Here is an 18,163-nt window from a genome sequence, read left to right as displayed (position 1 = left end):
CCTCAACGGGCTCACCTTGACACATTTCCACACAAATTTCACTGTAGATAGAAGTTACAAGTTACTAAGAAAAGATATGTAAGACAATTTAATGGAAACATCCAACTGGTGATTAGCCTGAGTTCTATTTCTGGCTTTACTTCCAATTGTGAACAAATAATTTATTTGATGAAATTAAGGCACCTAAACTTGATCAAGAGAGTAGCTGGCTCTCTTAGTCATCTCACTGAAGTGATACGCAGATAAGTGAGAATTTAAGAACTTTGAGCTCTTTGGGGGAAAAAACTATGTAAATTAACAATATATTTTGTAAATTAGTTGTCTTTTAATCTGAGACAACCCCTTATTTTAAGAGAATAGAGAACCCCTAGAAAAATTTTGCTGTACTGATTTATTTTCCACAAACCAGAGAAACTTGAGTCTGGAGATATTTGTTGTTGGACCCTTCCTTTTTCTTTGGCAGATGCTCAGAAAATAATTTTAAACCTGGGGCCTTTTGGAATAGTGCCCAAAGGGGGCTTCCTTAGCTTACTACTTACAGGTACCCATCTTACATGCCAATCCTTCAGAGAGCAATTGAACTTTGGTACCATGACCCAGCCTGTACTACACCTGTGCTCAAACTGATGGCTGAATTGGTACATAACAGGTAAGCTTGAAAGGAGAGTCATAGAGGAAATTTCAAGGTAAATTGTTTCTTCTGATGCCCCAGGCAGACTTGGTACTTTGGGATTCACTCTCTGAAAAGCTAACCTATTATTTCCTACCCCTTCACCCATATACTAAAAAATATACCTAATCACACACAACATTCATCCTGGTAGAGACATCAGCAAACACATAAAAATCTCCACCAGTTAAAGTGTCCTAATTAGAACACTTAGGACAGGCTTTTACCAAAAGAAGATCAAGAAACCTTAGTTCAGGAATAGAGGTTTGGTCGAACAGAAAACAAGAGGATTTAATTATTAACTACCAAGTATCTATGAGATAACAGGCAATCCATAAACAGAGGATATAGTCTGTTTTGATATTTATTTGAGTCAGAAGGTCTTTCACTGTGGTATAGAGCAGAAAAAAAGAATATTGTGTAGTGAGCAGAGTTAGGGACTCTGATTTTTAACTTTGGCTTAGGCTTTGACTTGCTTTTTGACCTTGAACAATGGTCTCAGGACAACCCCTACCACCACTTGCCACAGAAACCACAATGAATGAAATTGTGTCTTTAAAAGGTGCTATTGAATGACTATCAGAGACTAAAGAATTTTTTTTTGTTTCCTTCTCCTTGTCTTTTAAATTTTAAAATTTAAGTGAAAGGCAAAACATCTAATGTCATGTCCTTCAGCATACAAGTAGCATACCTAGTTCCATGCCATTGAGCTCATTAAACTTTTAAGCCCTGATTTTCTGGCCTGCTGTATATGTCCTGATGCATGAAAAACAATAAGTCAGGAAGCCCAATAAAAAGCTTTTTCAAAGCACCAAGACAGAATAGGATAAAGTTTGGAGGGTGGAAGGGTGAGGAGTAGCAGGACTTCTTAAAGTTACATTGACCTCTCTAGCACCACATTTGATTCAACAATCTCCCATATTCTCTGCTCAGGTCCCAACGACTTCAGTTTGATGTCTCCTCCCCAAATGGTATCTTACTCTTTCGGGAAACCAGCAAAATGATAACTACATATGGTAGGTACAGTGGAGCAACTTTGCCTTCTAAGCAGGATTATCGTTTGACTAATGCCTGCCACTCTATAGACATTCCCAGGGATTTATCTAATTCAATTAACTAAATATTTCTGAAGTGTTTGCTATGTGCAGGGTAATTCTAGATGACACAGATGAATAGGACTGGCTGTAAGGAACTTTTCTTACATAATGCCTTGGGGCAAAGGCAACAAAAAGGGGCATATAAGAATTGTCCAGCATTCCGAATAAGAAAAAGAAGGTACAAAGTGGCTTAGCAGTTTTGGTTCCTAATGATTGGAGGAATTCCAAGAATAGAAAGGTGTAGTGGACTTGCAAAGATATCTGAACCAGAACTGTAGCTCATTCACAGTCATAAGTTTAATGTCTATGTGGCTAGAAACTGATTTTCTTTCAATATGTAGACCAAGGATAAAGAAATGTACCACCCAGTCAAATATAGAAAAGAGAGAAGAATCTTGCTTACTTAATTCAGCAATATAGCCTTAGCTTAATCATTATTTTTAGATCCATCCGATTTTCATTTTGGATAAAGATGTTCAGGCTTTGTTAAAGTTCTTCTCTTGGTTTCCATGACTTCCTTTGGAGTGGCCAAGCTAGGGACTTAAATGTCAGGTATTCTGTGTTTTACATATGTTTTTTGTGTTTGTGGACTCAGGAAATCGCATCCTGACACTAGGAGAAGTCCCAAAGGATCAGGTCTATGCGCTGAAGCTCAAGGGCATCTCCATCTGCTTTTCCATGTTAAAGGCTGCACTCAGTGGAAGTTATGTCAACTTTGGGGTCTTCCGTCTCTATGGAGATGATGCATTGGACAATGCTCTACAGACCTTCATCAAGCTGCTCCTCTCTATCCCACATAGTGACCTCCTGGTAAGGCCTAAATTATACTGGTAGGGGCTAGGCCTTCACTTTCTTTCAACTTTTCTTCATCTAGAGTAGGATTAACTGTTTTCATTTTTATTCATATAAGTTAATTATGCATTGTGTTCTTTATACCACAGTTTAAGTATCAGTAAATTTTCCTCACCCCAGAACTCTCTTATATTAATTAATGTTTCTCTCAATTCTCATTGCTTACAATCCAATCCCAGTCCACAACATTCAACACCACAGTTTGTTCAGCCATTCCCTAGTCAATGGAAACCCATTTTGTTTCCAGGTTTTTCCTACTACAAAGAATGCCACTACAAAGTACAAGATAGGCTGCCCATCTTGTATTTACATTCTTGGGGAATATGCCCAGTAGATCCTTGGACTTAAGAATATAAGCAGTTTAGTACTTTTTAAAACGTATTTCAGAATGATTTTTAGAAGGTGGAATTAATAGCTCCATCAACAGTATTTTAGTGTACCCATCTCTGCAGTGCCTTTCCAGTGGTAGCTATTTGTCTTTTACTGCCTTTGCAATTTTTAATAGCGGTGAGATGAAACCTATGTTTGAGGTTTTGGGTTTGTTTTTATTCACAATTCTCTAATTAGTAGTGATTTGAAAGTTTTTTTCATATAGCTATTGATAATTTACATTTATTCCTTTGCAATCTGTTCATAACCTTTACACTCTAAATCTTTTTTTTTTTTGAGGGGGGAGGGTAATGCAATTGGGGTTAAGTGACTTGCCCAAGGTCACACTCTAAATCTTTTAGGAAGTAGCTCTTAATCTTGTATAGCTATGTCATTTACCTGTATATCTTAGACTACATTGGGTTTTATCAGAAGTGTTTGATGCAGAAATGGTTTCCTATTTGGCAGCTTCTTATATAATAAGAAATTTATATTTTTGTGATTATTTCTCCTTCATTTGGTTGTGACTTTACCCCCTAACTACAGTTTTGTTCTCCTATTATTTTTTAATGACTTAAACCAGTTAGGGCACTTAACTCAGTATTTGTGTGATTGATGTATTGTGTTATATGTTGTTAAATCTTAGTCTGTGCCTATTTTTTTCTGCCAAACTACTTAACCCATATGGGAGAATTATGATAATTATGATTATAATTATTGAAACCAAGTAGTTTTGATGATTGATGTTTTATAATACAGTTTTAAACCGTATTTTTTCTGACTTTTTATCCTGAAATTTATTCATACGGAAGAATTGATGATTCTTGTATTCTGCAACTTTATTGAAGTTGCTCATTGCCCTCAACTGACTTTTATTTATCTTTTTGCCCACAGGATTACCCCAAGCTCAGTCAGTCATATTATTCATTACTGGAAGTCCTTACCCAGGACCATATGAACTTTATTGCCAGCCTGGAACCCCATGTTATCATGTATATTCTTTCTTCCATTTCTGAAGGACTCACTGCACTAGGTAATACCTGGGGTCTCAACAACAGTGCACATAATCTTCATTCAAAGCTCATCTTGTATGGTGGTAGAATGAAGCATTTAGTAACCCCTCTTGAAGTGGAACACCATCATAACACTTAAATTTCTGAAGTACAAGGTTTCATGGAGATGGAGCAAAGAACTGAATGTTTGAAGGATCAATCCTGTATTCTCTGTTTAGATAGATAGATATAGATATCTACCAAAGCAGAATATGCTAGTATAATAACAATACTTTGTATCCAAAAAACTTGAACCTTCACCCTTTGTAATATTGACTTGGGCTATCATTTAGTGGTCTTCAAGCATTTTTTGCCATGAATTTATTTGAATAAAATACAAATTGGAATGGAATTCAATTCAAAATTCCTTTAATATCTAATGAACTCCTACCATGTGCGAAGCTTGTAGGGCATATATTCATTCCAAAAGGGTTGTATGGTATTTTGAGGTCCCCATTCCTATTCTCTCATTTATCCTGTCTCACACTGATACCTGATTCAGTTTAATTTTTAATCTGTCTATAGAGGATAGTTAAGTATTTTCCTTGGCCTTCAACCAATTTTTGTTTAATCTTGAGAACTGGATAGTATCATAGAGAAGCTACTGATTCTCGACCAGTGACTCCTTCCCTGACTAATGGAGCTGTGCTATGTTCTCCTCTTATATAAAATGGCTAAAATAGTCTGTCCTTTCTTTGTTAGAGGTAATTTTAGGTTACCTATATGAACGAACACCAAGGTAAACAGGTGGCAGTATTATTACTGCATAAATTTGTACAGGAAACTCCATTGCTTTAAATCTGCTTTGTAATACTTTTTCATTTCAGATAGAGATATCTTGGATTGGTGACTTAACTAGACTGGAGTAGTAATATGCCAGTGATTCATTCATGATTTAAGAATTTTATGCAATTCTGTACCTTTTTTGACTCAACTTTAGGAACTTTGTCCTATTATATGGGAACAAGAATTTAAACGGGAACTGTTGTCGTGGTAAAAACAACTATAGTTTCTAATCTTGCCATAAATCACTACCCGCTGTCAGATGTTAAGCACAAGTAGCCTCTCTACCCTAGGATTTGAGTCAGTAGCATCTCAGCTCCATTCCTCTCCTCTCTTGGCCCTCCCAGACACCATGGTATGCACAGGCTGCTGCTCCTGCCTGGATCACATCGTGACATACCTCTTCAAGCAGCTATCACGTAGCACTAAGAAGAGAACCACACCTCTGACCCAGGAAAGTGACCGTTTCCTGCACATTATGCAGCAGCATCCAGAGATGATCCAACAGGTAAGTAACTTTAGGGTGAAGCCAGGGAATTGAATTCTATCAGGAGAGCTACTTCCGGGAGGGTCTACACAAAATGTTTGACACCCCTCTAACACTCCTAATTGTGAGATAAGTCAGTATCATTTTAACAAAATAATTGTCATATGGATAGGGTCACAATTTCTGGTATTCAAATCTACCTTCCATGCATGTTTATCTTGTCTTTTTACAAAGATTGCCCCACTCCCTACCCCCAACATTCATTAGCCTGGGGTAGGACATAGGTGTAAAGTTTAAAGAGTAGTAGAAATAAACTAACCTTGATTCATCCAGTTTGATCTGATCTCTTTATGCTTCACAAATAAATTTTCAAGATGACTGGTCAGGGATAAGGATACATATGATCTTCTAAGACTATGAAAATAACAGGCCCCCATAGATCAAATTCAGTACTTTGTCCTCATAATCATGATGTTCTAACTAAGTGAGCTAATTTCTGTTCCATTAGTAGAGATGATGCCTCCAGAAATGGTATAATGAAGATGAAATTTTCTTTTTAGAGGGAGGTGTTAGAAATAAGGACATTTAGAGCTTGGTAATACAATCAAATTCCACCTACCAAAAATAAATTCATGGAAACCAGAAAAGTTCCATTTGCCTTCACCATGTTCAACTGTCCAATAGCTTGTAGCCAGGCTACTTTATAGCTCCTGAATAAGTTCACAGGCTGCTCTTTTATCAACCACACAACAGTCGAAGGACATCTCTTTAGATTCTTGGTTCTTACTTCTAGATGCTGTCAACGGTGCTGAATATTATCATTTTCGAGGACTGTCGGAACCAGTGGTCCATGTCCCGACCTCTCCTTGGTTTGATATTACTTAATGAAAAGGTAAGACACCATGGTTTTAGAACTCTATGGGAAGCTACTGTACAGAAACTACCCAAAATGCAAAGAGAGATACAGAGAGCAGGACCTTTCCTGGATCACTGGCAGCCTGATTCCTGCCTCTAGAACACTGCCAGGTTGATCTTTTGCACAAATCTGCTACTACTAATGTGTTTAAAGCTTTCATTTGGCTTATTACTTACCACATAAAAGTCTGGGCTCCAGCAAGTTCTCATACACACTTGGCACTTTACCTCACCTGTGCTCATATTGTTTCCTGTGCCTAGAATGGTTCATTCCTCCATTTCCACCTCTTGAAATGCTACAAATTGAATGATAAGGGCATGATCCAAATCATAGAACTTTTAACCTTTTTTTGTGATATGGACACATCTTGTAGTCTGTGGGAATGTTTTTAAATACATAAAATTAGAAAAGAACCCAATTATACTGAAATAAAGCTTTCTATTTTTTTTTTTCTCATCCAAATTGAGAAACTGCCCGAAGTGTCTTAGTGGGTCTCAAGTTGGGTATCCTGATCTAAATTAACTTCCTAATTTACGAAGGATGCCCAAAGCACTACTAGTAGAGGTAGACTGGGAACTTAGCCTTCCCAAATTTCTGCTGCTGTTAAGAGGATACTGCCTATAATATTGGTGGACATGGGGGCCTCGGAAGAAAATCGGCCCTGTTAACTATTTCAAATTGATCCTATATGTAGTTTGTTCATGTTAACCTCCCCCATTAGATTTTGAGTTCTTCAAAGGCAGATGTCTTTTGCCTCTTTGTTTCCCCAGCATTTAGCACAATGCCTAGCACATAGTAGGCTCTTAAGAAATGCTTACTGAATACACTCAGGACTTGAATAACGTTTCCTTTCATACCCTTACCATGTTTTAGTCTGTTTTACAGCTTTATACTGTCAACTCCAGAAGACCTTATGTTTATTTTTGTTTTTATTTTTTCATGTAGCAGTGTTTCGTACTTAACAAATACTTTTTTCTAACTTATATAATGAATGAGAACTTAGTTATGGCACATAGGTAAAGCCTAAACCATCCTTTCTCTTTCTTCTTCTTATCTTCTGTTTCATGCTTCTGACCCATCTAACAGTATTTCTCAGATTTGAGGAACAGTATAGTGAACAGCCAGCCCCCTGAAAAACAGCAGGCAATGCACCTGTGTTTTGAGAACCTGATGGAAGGCATTGAACGAAATCTTCTGACAAAAAACAGAGATAGGTGAGTGATGGTATTTTCTAATGTGGCAACACAGCTACAAGATTGATTTACTTCCCTTTTAAGAGCCTTTCCCTACTTAGAAAATGTTATAAATGATGCCTTTTGGTGTTGGTATTGGAGATAGCATTACTTTAACCAGGTCCAAATCTCAGCTAACCCCCTTTCTCCTTCTCTTGAATGCTGGAAGCACCATAGTATTGTGGAAATACCTCTGAAAGCTGAGGCCTGTATGCTTGTCTTAGTTCTGTTAACCTGTGTGACCTTGGGTTTTTATAACCCAATTTCCTTAGTAAAACGACAGTGTTGGGAAACTCCCGAAGTCCTTTGTGCACCAAGATTCTGAGTTCTAAATAAAAGTGTTCCTTAGGAAACTTTACCCAGCTTCTCCTGTAAATTTCTGGACCTGAGACTTAACTACTAGATTCCTAATTAAGCTTGCTTGGAGCCTTCAGAAAGGGGGGTACGTCAAATGGTCAGTGTCATTTCTCATGTTTAGATAGGCATTTCTTTACTGAAAAAGGGAGGGAACATTCTTAAAATAGAGATTCTCCCCCCTGTAACCCATGCAATTTTCCCCTGCAGGTTCACCCAGAACTTGTCAGCATTTCGTCGGGAAGTCAATGACTCCATGAAAAATTCCACCTATGGCGTGAATAGCAATGACATGATGAGCTGACACCTTACCAGATTCCACCTGTACAGAGCAGTGTCCCTTTGGTCTGGCCCAGAGGGTTGAACAATTCTGAGGGGGAGAGGGTATGGCTGACCCTTGCTCCTCCCCCAGGGGGGGATTACAAAAGGTCAGTTTGGCTGTTTTCCCAGGGAAGAGGGGTGTGAGCCTGTGCTCACCAGGGGGGCAGGGCACTGCTTGGTTCCTGGGAGGTGGGGTGGGGTTGGGGGAAGTGGGGATAGTAAGCAGGAAGGTGTGAGAATCCAGCCCCCTCTTCCTGATGGAGGGGAAGAACCCCAGCGTCCTGACACAACCTGCCTTGTATAAACATGTACATTTTTTCATAACATTTTGAACAAGGTTTATATTGACTCAAGTTTAAAAAAAAAAAGTGTGATTGAAAAATTTTTACAGAGTCTAGTGCACCAATGCTGAAGTGAGGGGTTGTGTATGCGAGTGACGAAAATGTGTATTCTGGTGGCCTGAAGCTTTACTGGATGAGGGTGTGTGAAAGTGCAGAGATATATTTAGTGACAAGTGTAGAGAGAGGCAAAAAAAGTAATTCCAAATGTATATTTTTTCTTATTGTCCGTCCCTTCACTTCTCCCTGAAATTACCACTTCCTATTATTGTCTTAACCCTTGTTATTAGGAACTCTAAGCCATGTCCAACCAAGCACCATTCCTCCTTTACTATGTCCTTGAGCCCCCCCGGCCACTGACAGATACTCCAGCTAAAGTGTTTGATCTTGTTCCCTTCTCCCATTTCCCCAGACAGAGGCCTCTTGCTCTAAGGCAGTATGTTTTTTAGCTGTATGTTAAATGATTTTTTGGGTCTCTTAAGTATGGAAACACAGGAGCTGAAATAAAAGCTTATTGCCCTGGGACTACAGCTCTGAACATGGCTACTTCTGGCCAAGTTCCTGTGGCCAATAACTTTTAGTCTTCCCCAGCCCTTGAGGCAGAAAGAGTATGAGAGTGAGTGAGTGAGTGAGTGTGTGTGTGTGTGTGTGTGTGTGTGTGTGTGTGTGTGTGTGTGTGTGTGTGTGTGTGTGTGTGTGTGTGTGTGTGTGTGTGTGTGTGTGTGTGTGTGTGTGTGTGTGTGGATGTGGATGTATGTGTGTGGATATTTATATATATCTATATATACCCTGCACTCATGAATGTACGAGCTGGAGAAAGTTACCACAATGGAGGGGGTTCTTAATAACAAGGTCTGCCTAGCATGAAATATTTAACATCCTTCTCCTTCTGCCCCTTTAAAAAAAGAATACATTTTTTCCTTTTTAAAAAACCCCACCATAGTAAACGTTTTTAATATTAAAAACAAAAAATTACCTACAGAGAAATAGAGAAAGCCTTGTACCTTTCCCACAATTGTTGCTGCTAGTTGTGTGCATCTCTAGTTCAGCTCTTGCCCAAGGAATACATCAATTAGGTTTCATTTTAATTTCTCTTCCCTTCCCACCCCCACCCAACCCTGTTTAGTTTTTTTGTTTTTGTTTTGTGTTTTTTTGTTTTGTGTTTCTGTTTTTCGTTTTGTTTTTTTGTTCTTTCCTCTGGCGATTGTGTGTTGGGTCTTTTCTTGCGTGGTCAGATTGACGGTTGACTTGTAAGGGTGTTTGCTACATACAGTGTAAGCATTGTGACCGCCAATAAACTTCAATGGTTTCTACTGAATTTATTCTCGTTTATTGTTTAAGTTTTCTAGCCATGGCATGAATATTAACACATAACTGGTATAATGCCAATAGTTGGCAGGTTACCATTGTAACCAAACCTGCTTCTAAGATATTACGGGAAATAGTATAAAATGTTAACCCACAAATGTACAAGAGATATAGCAAAGTTGACAGCTGTTACATAGTTGCCCTAAAGTTAGAGCAATTAAAGAGCATATACATTTCAAGAACTATTTACTTCTGAACACTGAGAAAGAACTAGGAAGGGTAAAATAAAGTCCTTTTTATAAAAGTTCCCATATAAAGTTCATGAACACACCTAACAATGTCATATTTTTGTATATTTTCTTTTTTAGTCATAAGATGAATTTTTTTTTATTGATTGCTCCTTGAACAGTTCTGAAAACACTGCCTCTTTAGTATACCCTGAGAAGTGTGGTCCAATCAGGAAACTACACAGAGCAGATGCCAAATAATGATGCCTCTTTAATCCACAAAGGTTCCTGCAAGTCTCTTGAATATTAGATTCAGCAATCTGAAAGATTGGTAGCTCCTGCGATCTTTACCTGGACATAGTGCTGTCTTTCTCTGCTGCTCCATTCTGCTGAGCACTGTTGTAAACAGCTCTGTTATAACCTTCCCGGTTCCTAGCTATTTCAATAGCAAAAAACTGTATCCTGGTTGCTGGGAAGCAAGAAAAATTAAGTTTCAGACCTCCTTTTCTTCTGACAGAGAATAAGAAAACTTTCTGCCTCAAAGGTTTCACCAACAAGAAAACTGCAAAGGCCTAGGGAATAAGTAGTTTTATTTCCTAGTAGAAATCCTGATAATCAAATGCATGATATATAAATGGTAATTTCTCAAATAAGACCAAGATCCTATCTACAGAAAAAATGTCTATCACCATACTCACCAAAGATAGTGTTTTCTTCACTATACCCCTGAGTACAGTCTAATCGCAGCAGTGTACCATAGTTGAAATCTTCAACAATACCATTGAACTTCATGCAAAATGGTCTCCATTTCTGTGGAAGCAAAACCCAGACCAGAAAAATCAAACATACCCATCTACTATGGCTCTACATAAACCAAATCTCTAGTCAGAAACAAGCTTATACCAGGATTGAAATTACTGTTCACTGGCAGGCAGAAATTTAAGAATATCAATTGATGTACCTGGTCCTAAAGTTAAAAGAGAATAGAGGTGGGCACACGAAGGTAAGGATGTGGGAACTGCTTGAGTCTAGGAGTTCTGAGTTGCTGAAATCAGATGTCTGCACCAAGGCATCCATATGGTGAATTCCTGGGAGCAGAGACATTGCCTAAGAGGGGCAAACCAGCCCAGTGCAGCAAGGTAAAGTTTCCATATGGATCAACAGTGGAGCTAGAGCTATGAACAACCACTGAACTCCCTGCCTGGCAAGGAAGACCCAGCTTCAAAAAAAAAAAAAAAAAAGGAAAAGGTGAGCATTGGACCCTCAGTCTGTATTACACAGTGCTCGTAATCACTATGTAATAATTACAGTATGAACACCAATAATGCCTTAAGTGGGAAAAAGTCAACTGAACTAATTTGACTAAAGTTACAGGTTAAATTTTTAAAAGTGCAACCAATTTCTAACAATCCGTAGTCATAGGATACCATATATCCAAAAGACCTAAAATGGCTCATCATAACCTTTTCTTTAAATACTTTATTTGGAGTAAGCCCTAGATGCCAATAACAAGTGAAACAGCCAAAAGGCAAGAGACCCACATGATCCATGAAGCAGATAAGCAACCTCTGACTACCTATAACCATTCACTCTTAACATTCCATTTTTCTCATGATTACATATTAAGATAAATCCATAAACCACAATTTTAATTCAGTCCTTATAAGATAAAGAAGCAGCTTACTTCTTTAGCTGCTTCTGATTTGAGCTCTTCTGGGTCCAACACATCTATCTTGAGCTTCCCAAAATTCTCCCGGAACTCTGAATAGATCTGGTCATCCACTTTAGTGAGTCTTAGAAACAGTGGGTCAACTGAAGAAATCAACTGCCAAATAACAGGAAAGCAAACGTAAGTCATAGCTCCTAGGCACAGTGATGGAATTATTAAAAAGGACATTGCAATCCCCTTGACCCTCATCTGTTCTATTTACACTGCAGATATCGATGTAGATCTGGAGGGCAAGGGATACTTAATCCAAGCTCTTCATTTTACAGAAGAGGAAACTAAGTGATTTGCCCAGGGTCCTACAAGTAGCAAGTGGCAGAAGTAGAATTTTAACTCGAGTCCTTTCTTCCCAAATCTAGCACTCAGTGAAAAATACAAGTCTTTTTCCCATGCCAAAGTGAAGTTCTCTTTTTCTGCTCTTTAAACCATAGGATGAATGCCACCCCACCCTCCCAGAAGGCAGGTACTATAAAATGTTTGACACCATGAAGGGTTTCCTTAATTCTATTTGAATAGTTGAAATAAAAAAGACTCACATTGTAATAAACCTCAGCATGCTGCATAGCCTTCATGGCCCAAACCATCTCAATGTTAGGCTGCAATACAACAAAGAAGAAGTCATCTCTCAGCACTGCCCCCAGTTTTGGCACAAAAGAGTAAGCAGCCTAAACTGAAGGGCAAACCAGGAAGGAGGAAAATGGGGCCCTGCTCTGTTCTGGGCAAAAAAAGTGACAAGAATTCAAATTTGACTGACCAGAAAGCTATCCAGGTTACACCTGAGAACATAGGTGACAACAATCAAGCTATGCTATCTCTCCAGATGCCACAGTTGTCAAAAGTTCACAACTAGGCTAGAGATCATGAGTCTCATCAATTACACTGCTATAACATTTTGAAGAGACTGTTGGGGACAGCTCTTAAGAATGAAAAAGTACTGGACTGGAGGAGTCAGATCAACTATTTGCTTAATTTTTTTTTTTTTTAAAGCAATTGGGGTTAAGTAACTTGCTCAAGATTGCACGGCCAGTTATTTCTGGGTGTGATGCTGAGTGTCTGAGCCCAGGATTCGATCCCAGGTCATCCCTACTCTGGGGCCGGTGCTCTTACTGTGCTACCTGGCCACCCCTATCTGCTTAATTTCTTAGCTCTTAAGATTAACTTATTTGCTTGTGCCTTGGTTCTTCAAATGTAAAATGAAATTAATCTTCTATATTATGAAGTGCAACATACAATACAAACATAAGATGTTTTATTTTTAAAAGCTCTTTGTATTTTGAAAAGCTCTAGGTATTATTGCATTATTAAGTATATACATGGCATTGTGAAATGCTACACATTAATGTAAATTAATTACATAGAAAGTACATTAAAGATATTTCTAGCTAGGCAATCAATGGAGATAGAAGAGATGAGGAAAAACTTCATGGAAGAAGGAAAATTGAAGTTAGGATTCAAAGAATAGATAATGATTTAACATAGGAGACTCGAGGTAGAAGCATTAAGGATAAAGGTCATAAATGGACAAGTGAATCGGGATGGTGTTTGGCAGGATCCCAAGCTGGAGCCAGATGATAGGAGGCCTTAAATGCTGGGCTAAGAAATTTGGACTTTGGGGCAGCTAGGTGGTGCAGTGAATAAGAGCACCAGCCTTGGAGTCAGGAGGACCTGAGTTCAAATCCAGCCTCAGACATTTAACACAAAAACTAGCCGTGTGACCTTGGGCAAGTCACAACCCCAATTGCCCTACCTTCCCCCTCCAAAAAGAAAAGTAATTTGGACTTTATTCCGCAACAAGTGCCTGACTGTTTACAACTAATTAAAAGATTTGCTGGTAAGTAACATATAGGACATTAAAAGGGAGAGCATGAAGCCAGAGAGATCATTTATAAGATTAATACCAAGTCAAGATGTAACAAAAAGTGTTATACAAAAACAAGGTATCATTAATAATCATTATTAAAGCATCCATATCCTCCAATGCCTCATCTTGACCCCTAGGTTCTTAGATAGCCATGCCAACTTATCTGACAGACACTATCCTAACAAGCTAGAAGAGTTTCAAGAATGGATGTGGCCCCCTGCCCTCCTCCCCCCAAAAAAATTTACTGTCAAAAGCCTAGCTAATTTTAGCTTGAGGTCATCACCATAAAACTGGCCACCCAATGAACATTTTCAGCCACAGCAACCTATGAAATAATATCCACCAAAGTGTCAAAAGTTGCCATGTAAATCACTAGAAAAGGTATTCACATGGATGGAATCACATTTGCCCAAGATCAGATCACAGCTAGGATGGGTCAGAGACAGGACATGAATCTTAGGTCTTCCTGACTCTTCAGGCCAATCTTCTATGAACTACACACACCACCTCACTATTAATCCACAGGCAACTTTTCTAGCCAAATGTGTCTCACTGAGTACATCCTATCCCAACCCTAACCTGTTTCAAGGCCCAGCCTGACCCTATCCCAGACTGAATACTCTTTCCTAGACCAAATAGCACATTAATAACACTCACTGGATACATCATTCTCCTTGAACACCTTCAAAGTGTTCCGTATCTCTTGTAGCCTACAGCATCAAGTCACATTCAAGATGAGCTCTAATCTGCCTTAGCTCTTCTCTTAACTCAATATAACATTTGTTTTATACCTTAAATGTACTTATTTTACAGTGTAGTTCATAAGATCATAAACCATGTAATAATCCAAGGACCTTATTTTACAAATTAAGAAAGAGGGCCAGAAAGGTTAAATGACTTGCTCCAGGTAACAAAGGCAAATTAGTAGCCAAGTCTAGATGCAATTCCAGGTTCTCTCAGTTCCAGTTCTAGGGCCCTTCCATCATACCATGCCTCCCTCATTGTGTATATGCTCTAATGCCTAAAGTCCCACAAAGGTAGGGGTAATGATGTCTTATTTCATCCATTTTCCCAAAGCTAAACTCAGTACCTTTGCATATACCATAGAGGTACTTTCCTTGATGTTGGCACTGCCTAGATTATCTTCCAGACCAAAAACCTGGCTTCTATGACCAAACTGCTTGAGATTTTCCACCTTAATTGGATGTTCCTTGGCCCTAATCAACAAGCCACTTATTAAATACCCATCTACAGCAAGCTGGACACTGTGCTAGATACTGGCTATACAAAGAGAATAGGGAAAGAGACCCGTACCCTCCAGAAGATTACAAGACAACAGATAATTTCAGGAGAATGGGCAAGGTAAGGCAAAGTCAGGTAGATCAGGAAAGTAAGTATTAGTACTTGAGCCAAGACTTTAAAGATGCTGGGCAGAGATTCTAGAGGGAGATGAAGTTCATTCTAGGCATGGGGGACAGCCAGTGCAAAGGCACAGAGATGGGAGTGTCCTGTATGGGAACAGAAAGACAATTTAGCTGGTTATGGGTGTGTGCTCAAGGAGCAAGATGGAGTCATTTTGTTGTGAAGAGCTGTTAATTCTTAAAAAAGGTAATAGGTAGTGAATAGTTTACTGAGAAGGGGAATGACATGGTTAGAACACTTCTAGTTAAGACACTTCTGAAAAATTTCTTTGGCAGCTCTATGGAGGATGCATTGGAGTAAGGAAAGACTTGAGGAAAGAGACCATTTAGGAGGCTATTAGAATAGTCCAGGACAGGGGTGATGGGAAGAGGTCTAAGGCAGGGAAAGTGGGTCGGATGTGAGGATGCTTTGGAAGCAGGTGAAGATTTGGCAACTGATTGGAGAGGGAGGAATGAATAAGTAGTCAGGATGAAGCTGTTTTCCAATTTTGATGAGAATATGGTGGTACCCCCCAACAAATAAGGGAATCTAAAGGACAGGAAATATACTGAATTTGAGATGCCTATGGGATATCCAATTTGAAATGTTCAGAGATCACAGATCTGGATCTGAAAAGAACCTCAGAGGCCAGCTAATACACCGTCATTTTACAATGAAGGAAACTTAGGTCTAAGAAGATTATAACTTGCCTAAGGTCATGAATATAGCAAGTGTCAAAAGTGGGACTTCAGCCCAAAACCTGACTCCATAGTGTTCTATTTCACTGTGTCATACACAGGATTACAATGGAAATCAACACATTTTCAAAATCTGTTCATGGGTCCCACGGTTTAAGGACTGGGGTAAAAAGGCTTGTTTGCAGGTAGCAGGTGGGAAACCGGCAGGGGAATAAATTTTAAATGGGGGGGGGGGGGGTGTTGTGGGAAGATGACAGAATGGAGTGCAGGGTGCACGCGGGCAAAGATTTTTCATCAGGAGCAGTCTCGTGAGGGCTTTGGTAGAAAAGTACGTCGAGGGGTCGGATGATAATGAGAAAGCAGCGCCCAAAGCCCCCGGACGGACGCGCTTCGGGGGCCTGAGGCCACAGGCAGGCGTCTCAGGGACGTCGACCGTCGGCCTGGGGCTCAAGGTGAGCTAGGGGCCGGGTACCGGGAATCTCAAAAGCCGAAGGGCGCTCAAGGTCCGGCTCGTACTCACGTCATTGCCGTAGGCCTCGGCCGGCAGGGAGAGAGCATGAGCCGCTGACAGAAGCTCTCCGGGTCCCTACGGAGAGAAAGCACAGGTCAAAGCTCTGTCCCATCCCACCGGCCTGGGACCCACGCGGGGGGACCGCACTCACCAGCGCATCCAGGCAACTACCCCCACTCCCCGCCGCCATCGCTGCCCAGTAAACGCGCTGTCTCCCTAATGCCCCCTCGTAAGCGCCGGTTCCGGGCAACTACCGGAAGTAGATCCTCGCCTGCGAAGGGGAAGTGTGGAAAGGATAGGGAAAGTGGTCTGGACTGCCAGCGCGCCTGCGTCTGCGCACGCGCCAACTGCCCCTACACAAGCGAAAAATCGAAATGGAAAGAAAAATTGAGGAAGAAAATTGGCCCCATTCTGCTCTCGTCCTTCTCCCTCCGCCACCGAGGCTGGTAGCGCTATTTGGCGCAGACGCACTGGTGAGACCGTCTGGAGGTGCTTGGCCATCGGCGGGAAGGGGCGGTAGAGGTTGGAGTAGGTGAGCCTTTAGTGATGGCTAAGATCTAGGGCACTTCCGAAGCATGGCCGAGGAAAGGTAGTCGTCCATACCTGCTTATTGGCTGGGGAAAGCCTTACGTCAATGCCCCGGAAGTACTTCTGCCATGACCTCTGCTCATTGGAGAATGTCTCCTAGCTTGGTTGCGCGTGTCTTCTCCCCTCTACAACCACGTCTGCTACCTCCCAACAGACCTCTTGGCTAACAATGCACCTTCTTCTTCCTCATCATATATATTTTAATTCTGGAACCGGGAACTATGATGAAATTTAAGCCGCCATTGCCCCTGAGTGGGGTGTGGCAACCTACACCCCCGTGCACCAACCTCTACGCTTGTATCTGTCTAGACCGAAGTGCGTCTCCTGCCTACCCCTCACCTGCACGTTGTTTTCCCCATTAGAATGTAAGCTCCGGGGGCGGCCAGGTAGCACAGTGAGTAAGAGCACCGGCCCCAAAGTCGGGATGACCTGGATCGAATCCAGGTTCACACACTTAGCGCCCACCCAGAAACACCTGGCCGTGTAACCTTGAGCAAATTACTTAACCCCAATTGCTTAAAAAAAAAAAATGTAAGCTCCTTGTGGGCAGACTGATTTTGTACCCCAAGCCTTAGCACTGTGGAACATAGTAAGTGCTTTTTCATTCTCATACTTAAGAGGGTAAAAAATAAGTTATGTAACTTTATAGTTTTTGTTGTTTTCCCAAATCTAGGAGCTCCTGTTACTAAATCGGTTTTGCAGAGGGGGAAACAGATAAAGAGAGGAATAGTAGCTTGCCAATGTCAGACAACTACTTAGTGAGTATGATCACGGATTTAGCAAAATAATCCAAGGTTAACATTTCAGAGGTTCGAATTAATGGTTGAGAGTTAAAATGGTGCTGCCAGTCCTGACTGACTTTCTTGAAGGAGACAATACCACCATTTCTGAGGCTTTCGATCTATTCAGGGCTTACTTTAGAATTAAAGGTATCTAAGGACAAGATACTTGAGACCAAAAAAAAAAAAAGCAAAACCAAACAACCCAACAGCTACAGAACAAAACCACAGAAGATATTAAGGGGTACTGGGTTCGAAGAATATTTTCCAAAAATATTTTTTTCATTTATTAAGTTAAACATTTTCCAATTAAAATTTTAAAAACCCTTAACATTTAGTTTTTTAAATTGAGTTCCAAAATCTCTTTTTCCCTCCTTGCCCCTCCCCCACTCCTGGAGAAGTCGAGCAATCTGATAGCAATTATACATGTGAAATCATGCACAATATATTCCATATTGAGCGTGTTGAAAAAGATGGAAACACCAAGGAAAAAGAAAAGAAAAATTGGAGGAAAAAAAGTATGCTTCAATCTGGAGTGTAAAGAATCTTCCATTGGATCTCAGGAGACCCAACATTAACGATATGACCTGTAA

The 18,163-nt window shown here is 40.2% G+C and overlaps 2 protein-coding genes across 2 annotated transcripts in view; one reads left to right on the top strand and one right to left on the bottom strand.

Moving 5' to 3' along the window:
• The window catches only part of XPO7 (exportin 7), a 41,531-nt gene extending 31,742 nt beyond the window's left edge, over window positions 1-9,789 (top strand). Inside the window, exons 21-28 of the mRNA XM_069075727.1 lie at window positions 542-649; window positions 1,604-1,686; window positions 2,363-2,577; window positions 3,883-4,021; window positions 5,171-5,331; window positions 6,104-6,202; window positions 7,313-7,440; window positions 8,023-9,789. Of these exons, the coding sequence (XP_068931828.1) occupies window positions 542-649; window positions 1,604-1,686; window positions 2,363-2,577; window positions 3,883-4,021; window positions 5,171-5,331; window positions 6,104-6,202; window positions 7,313-7,440; window positions 8,023-8,116 (1,027 nt within the window). The 3' untranslated portion in view covers window positions 8,117-9,789. The remainder of the gene's footprint in view (window positions 1-541; window positions 650-1,603; window positions 1,687-2,362; window positions 2,578-3,882; window positions 4,022-5,170; window positions 5,332-6,103; window positions 6,203-7,312; window positions 7,441-8,022) is intronic.
• On the bottom strand, window positions 9,779-16,775 carry PBDC1 (polysaccharide biosynthesis domain containing 1). The gene is made up of 6 exons (XM_069075728.1): window positions 16,355-16,775; window positions 16,213-16,278; window positions 12,269-12,328; window positions 11,691-11,831; window positions 10,705-10,816; window positions 9,779-10,475 (listed from the first exon to the last, which is right to left on the bottom strand). The coding sequence occupies exons 1-6, from the start codon at window positions 16,391-16,393 to the stop codon at window positions 10,354-10,356; spliced, it is 540 nt and encodes a 179-aa protein (XP_068931829.1). The 5' UTR covers window positions 16,394-16,775; the 3' UTR covers window positions 9,779-10,353.
• Between the last annotated feature and the right edge of the window lie 1,388 nt (window positions 16,776-18,163).

This window comes from Petaurus breviceps, unplaced genomic scaffold (genome assembly GCF_028583685.1).
Source record: "Petaurus breviceps papuanus isolate PSGF00001 unplaced genomic scaffold, PetGlider_PUasm1.0 90919, whole genome shotgun sequence".
NCBI lineage: Eukaryota > Metazoa > Chordata > Mammalia > Diprotodontia > Petauridae > Petaurus > Petaurus breviceps.
The sequence above is the reverse complement of the archived record's forward strand: the minus strand, read 5'-3'. Positions and strand labels throughout refer to the sequence as shown.

What these genes read in the sequence shown, in the direction of transcription:
- PBDC1 (XM_069075728.1), bottom strand. Translation starts at nt 16,393, where the DNA reads ATGGCGGCGGGGAGTGGGGGTAGTTGCCTGGATGCGCTG. An exon ending in GTAGTTGCCTGGATGCGCTG is followed by an intron (nt 16,279 to 16,354) that starts GTGAGTGCGGTC and finishes TTCTCTCCGTAG; the next exon opens with GGACCCGGAGAGCTTCTGTC. An exon ending in TGAAGAAAACACTATCTTTG is followed by an intron (nt 10,476 to 10,704) that starts GTGAGTATGGTG and finishes CTTGCTTCCCAG; the next exon opens with CAACCAGGATACAGTTTTTT.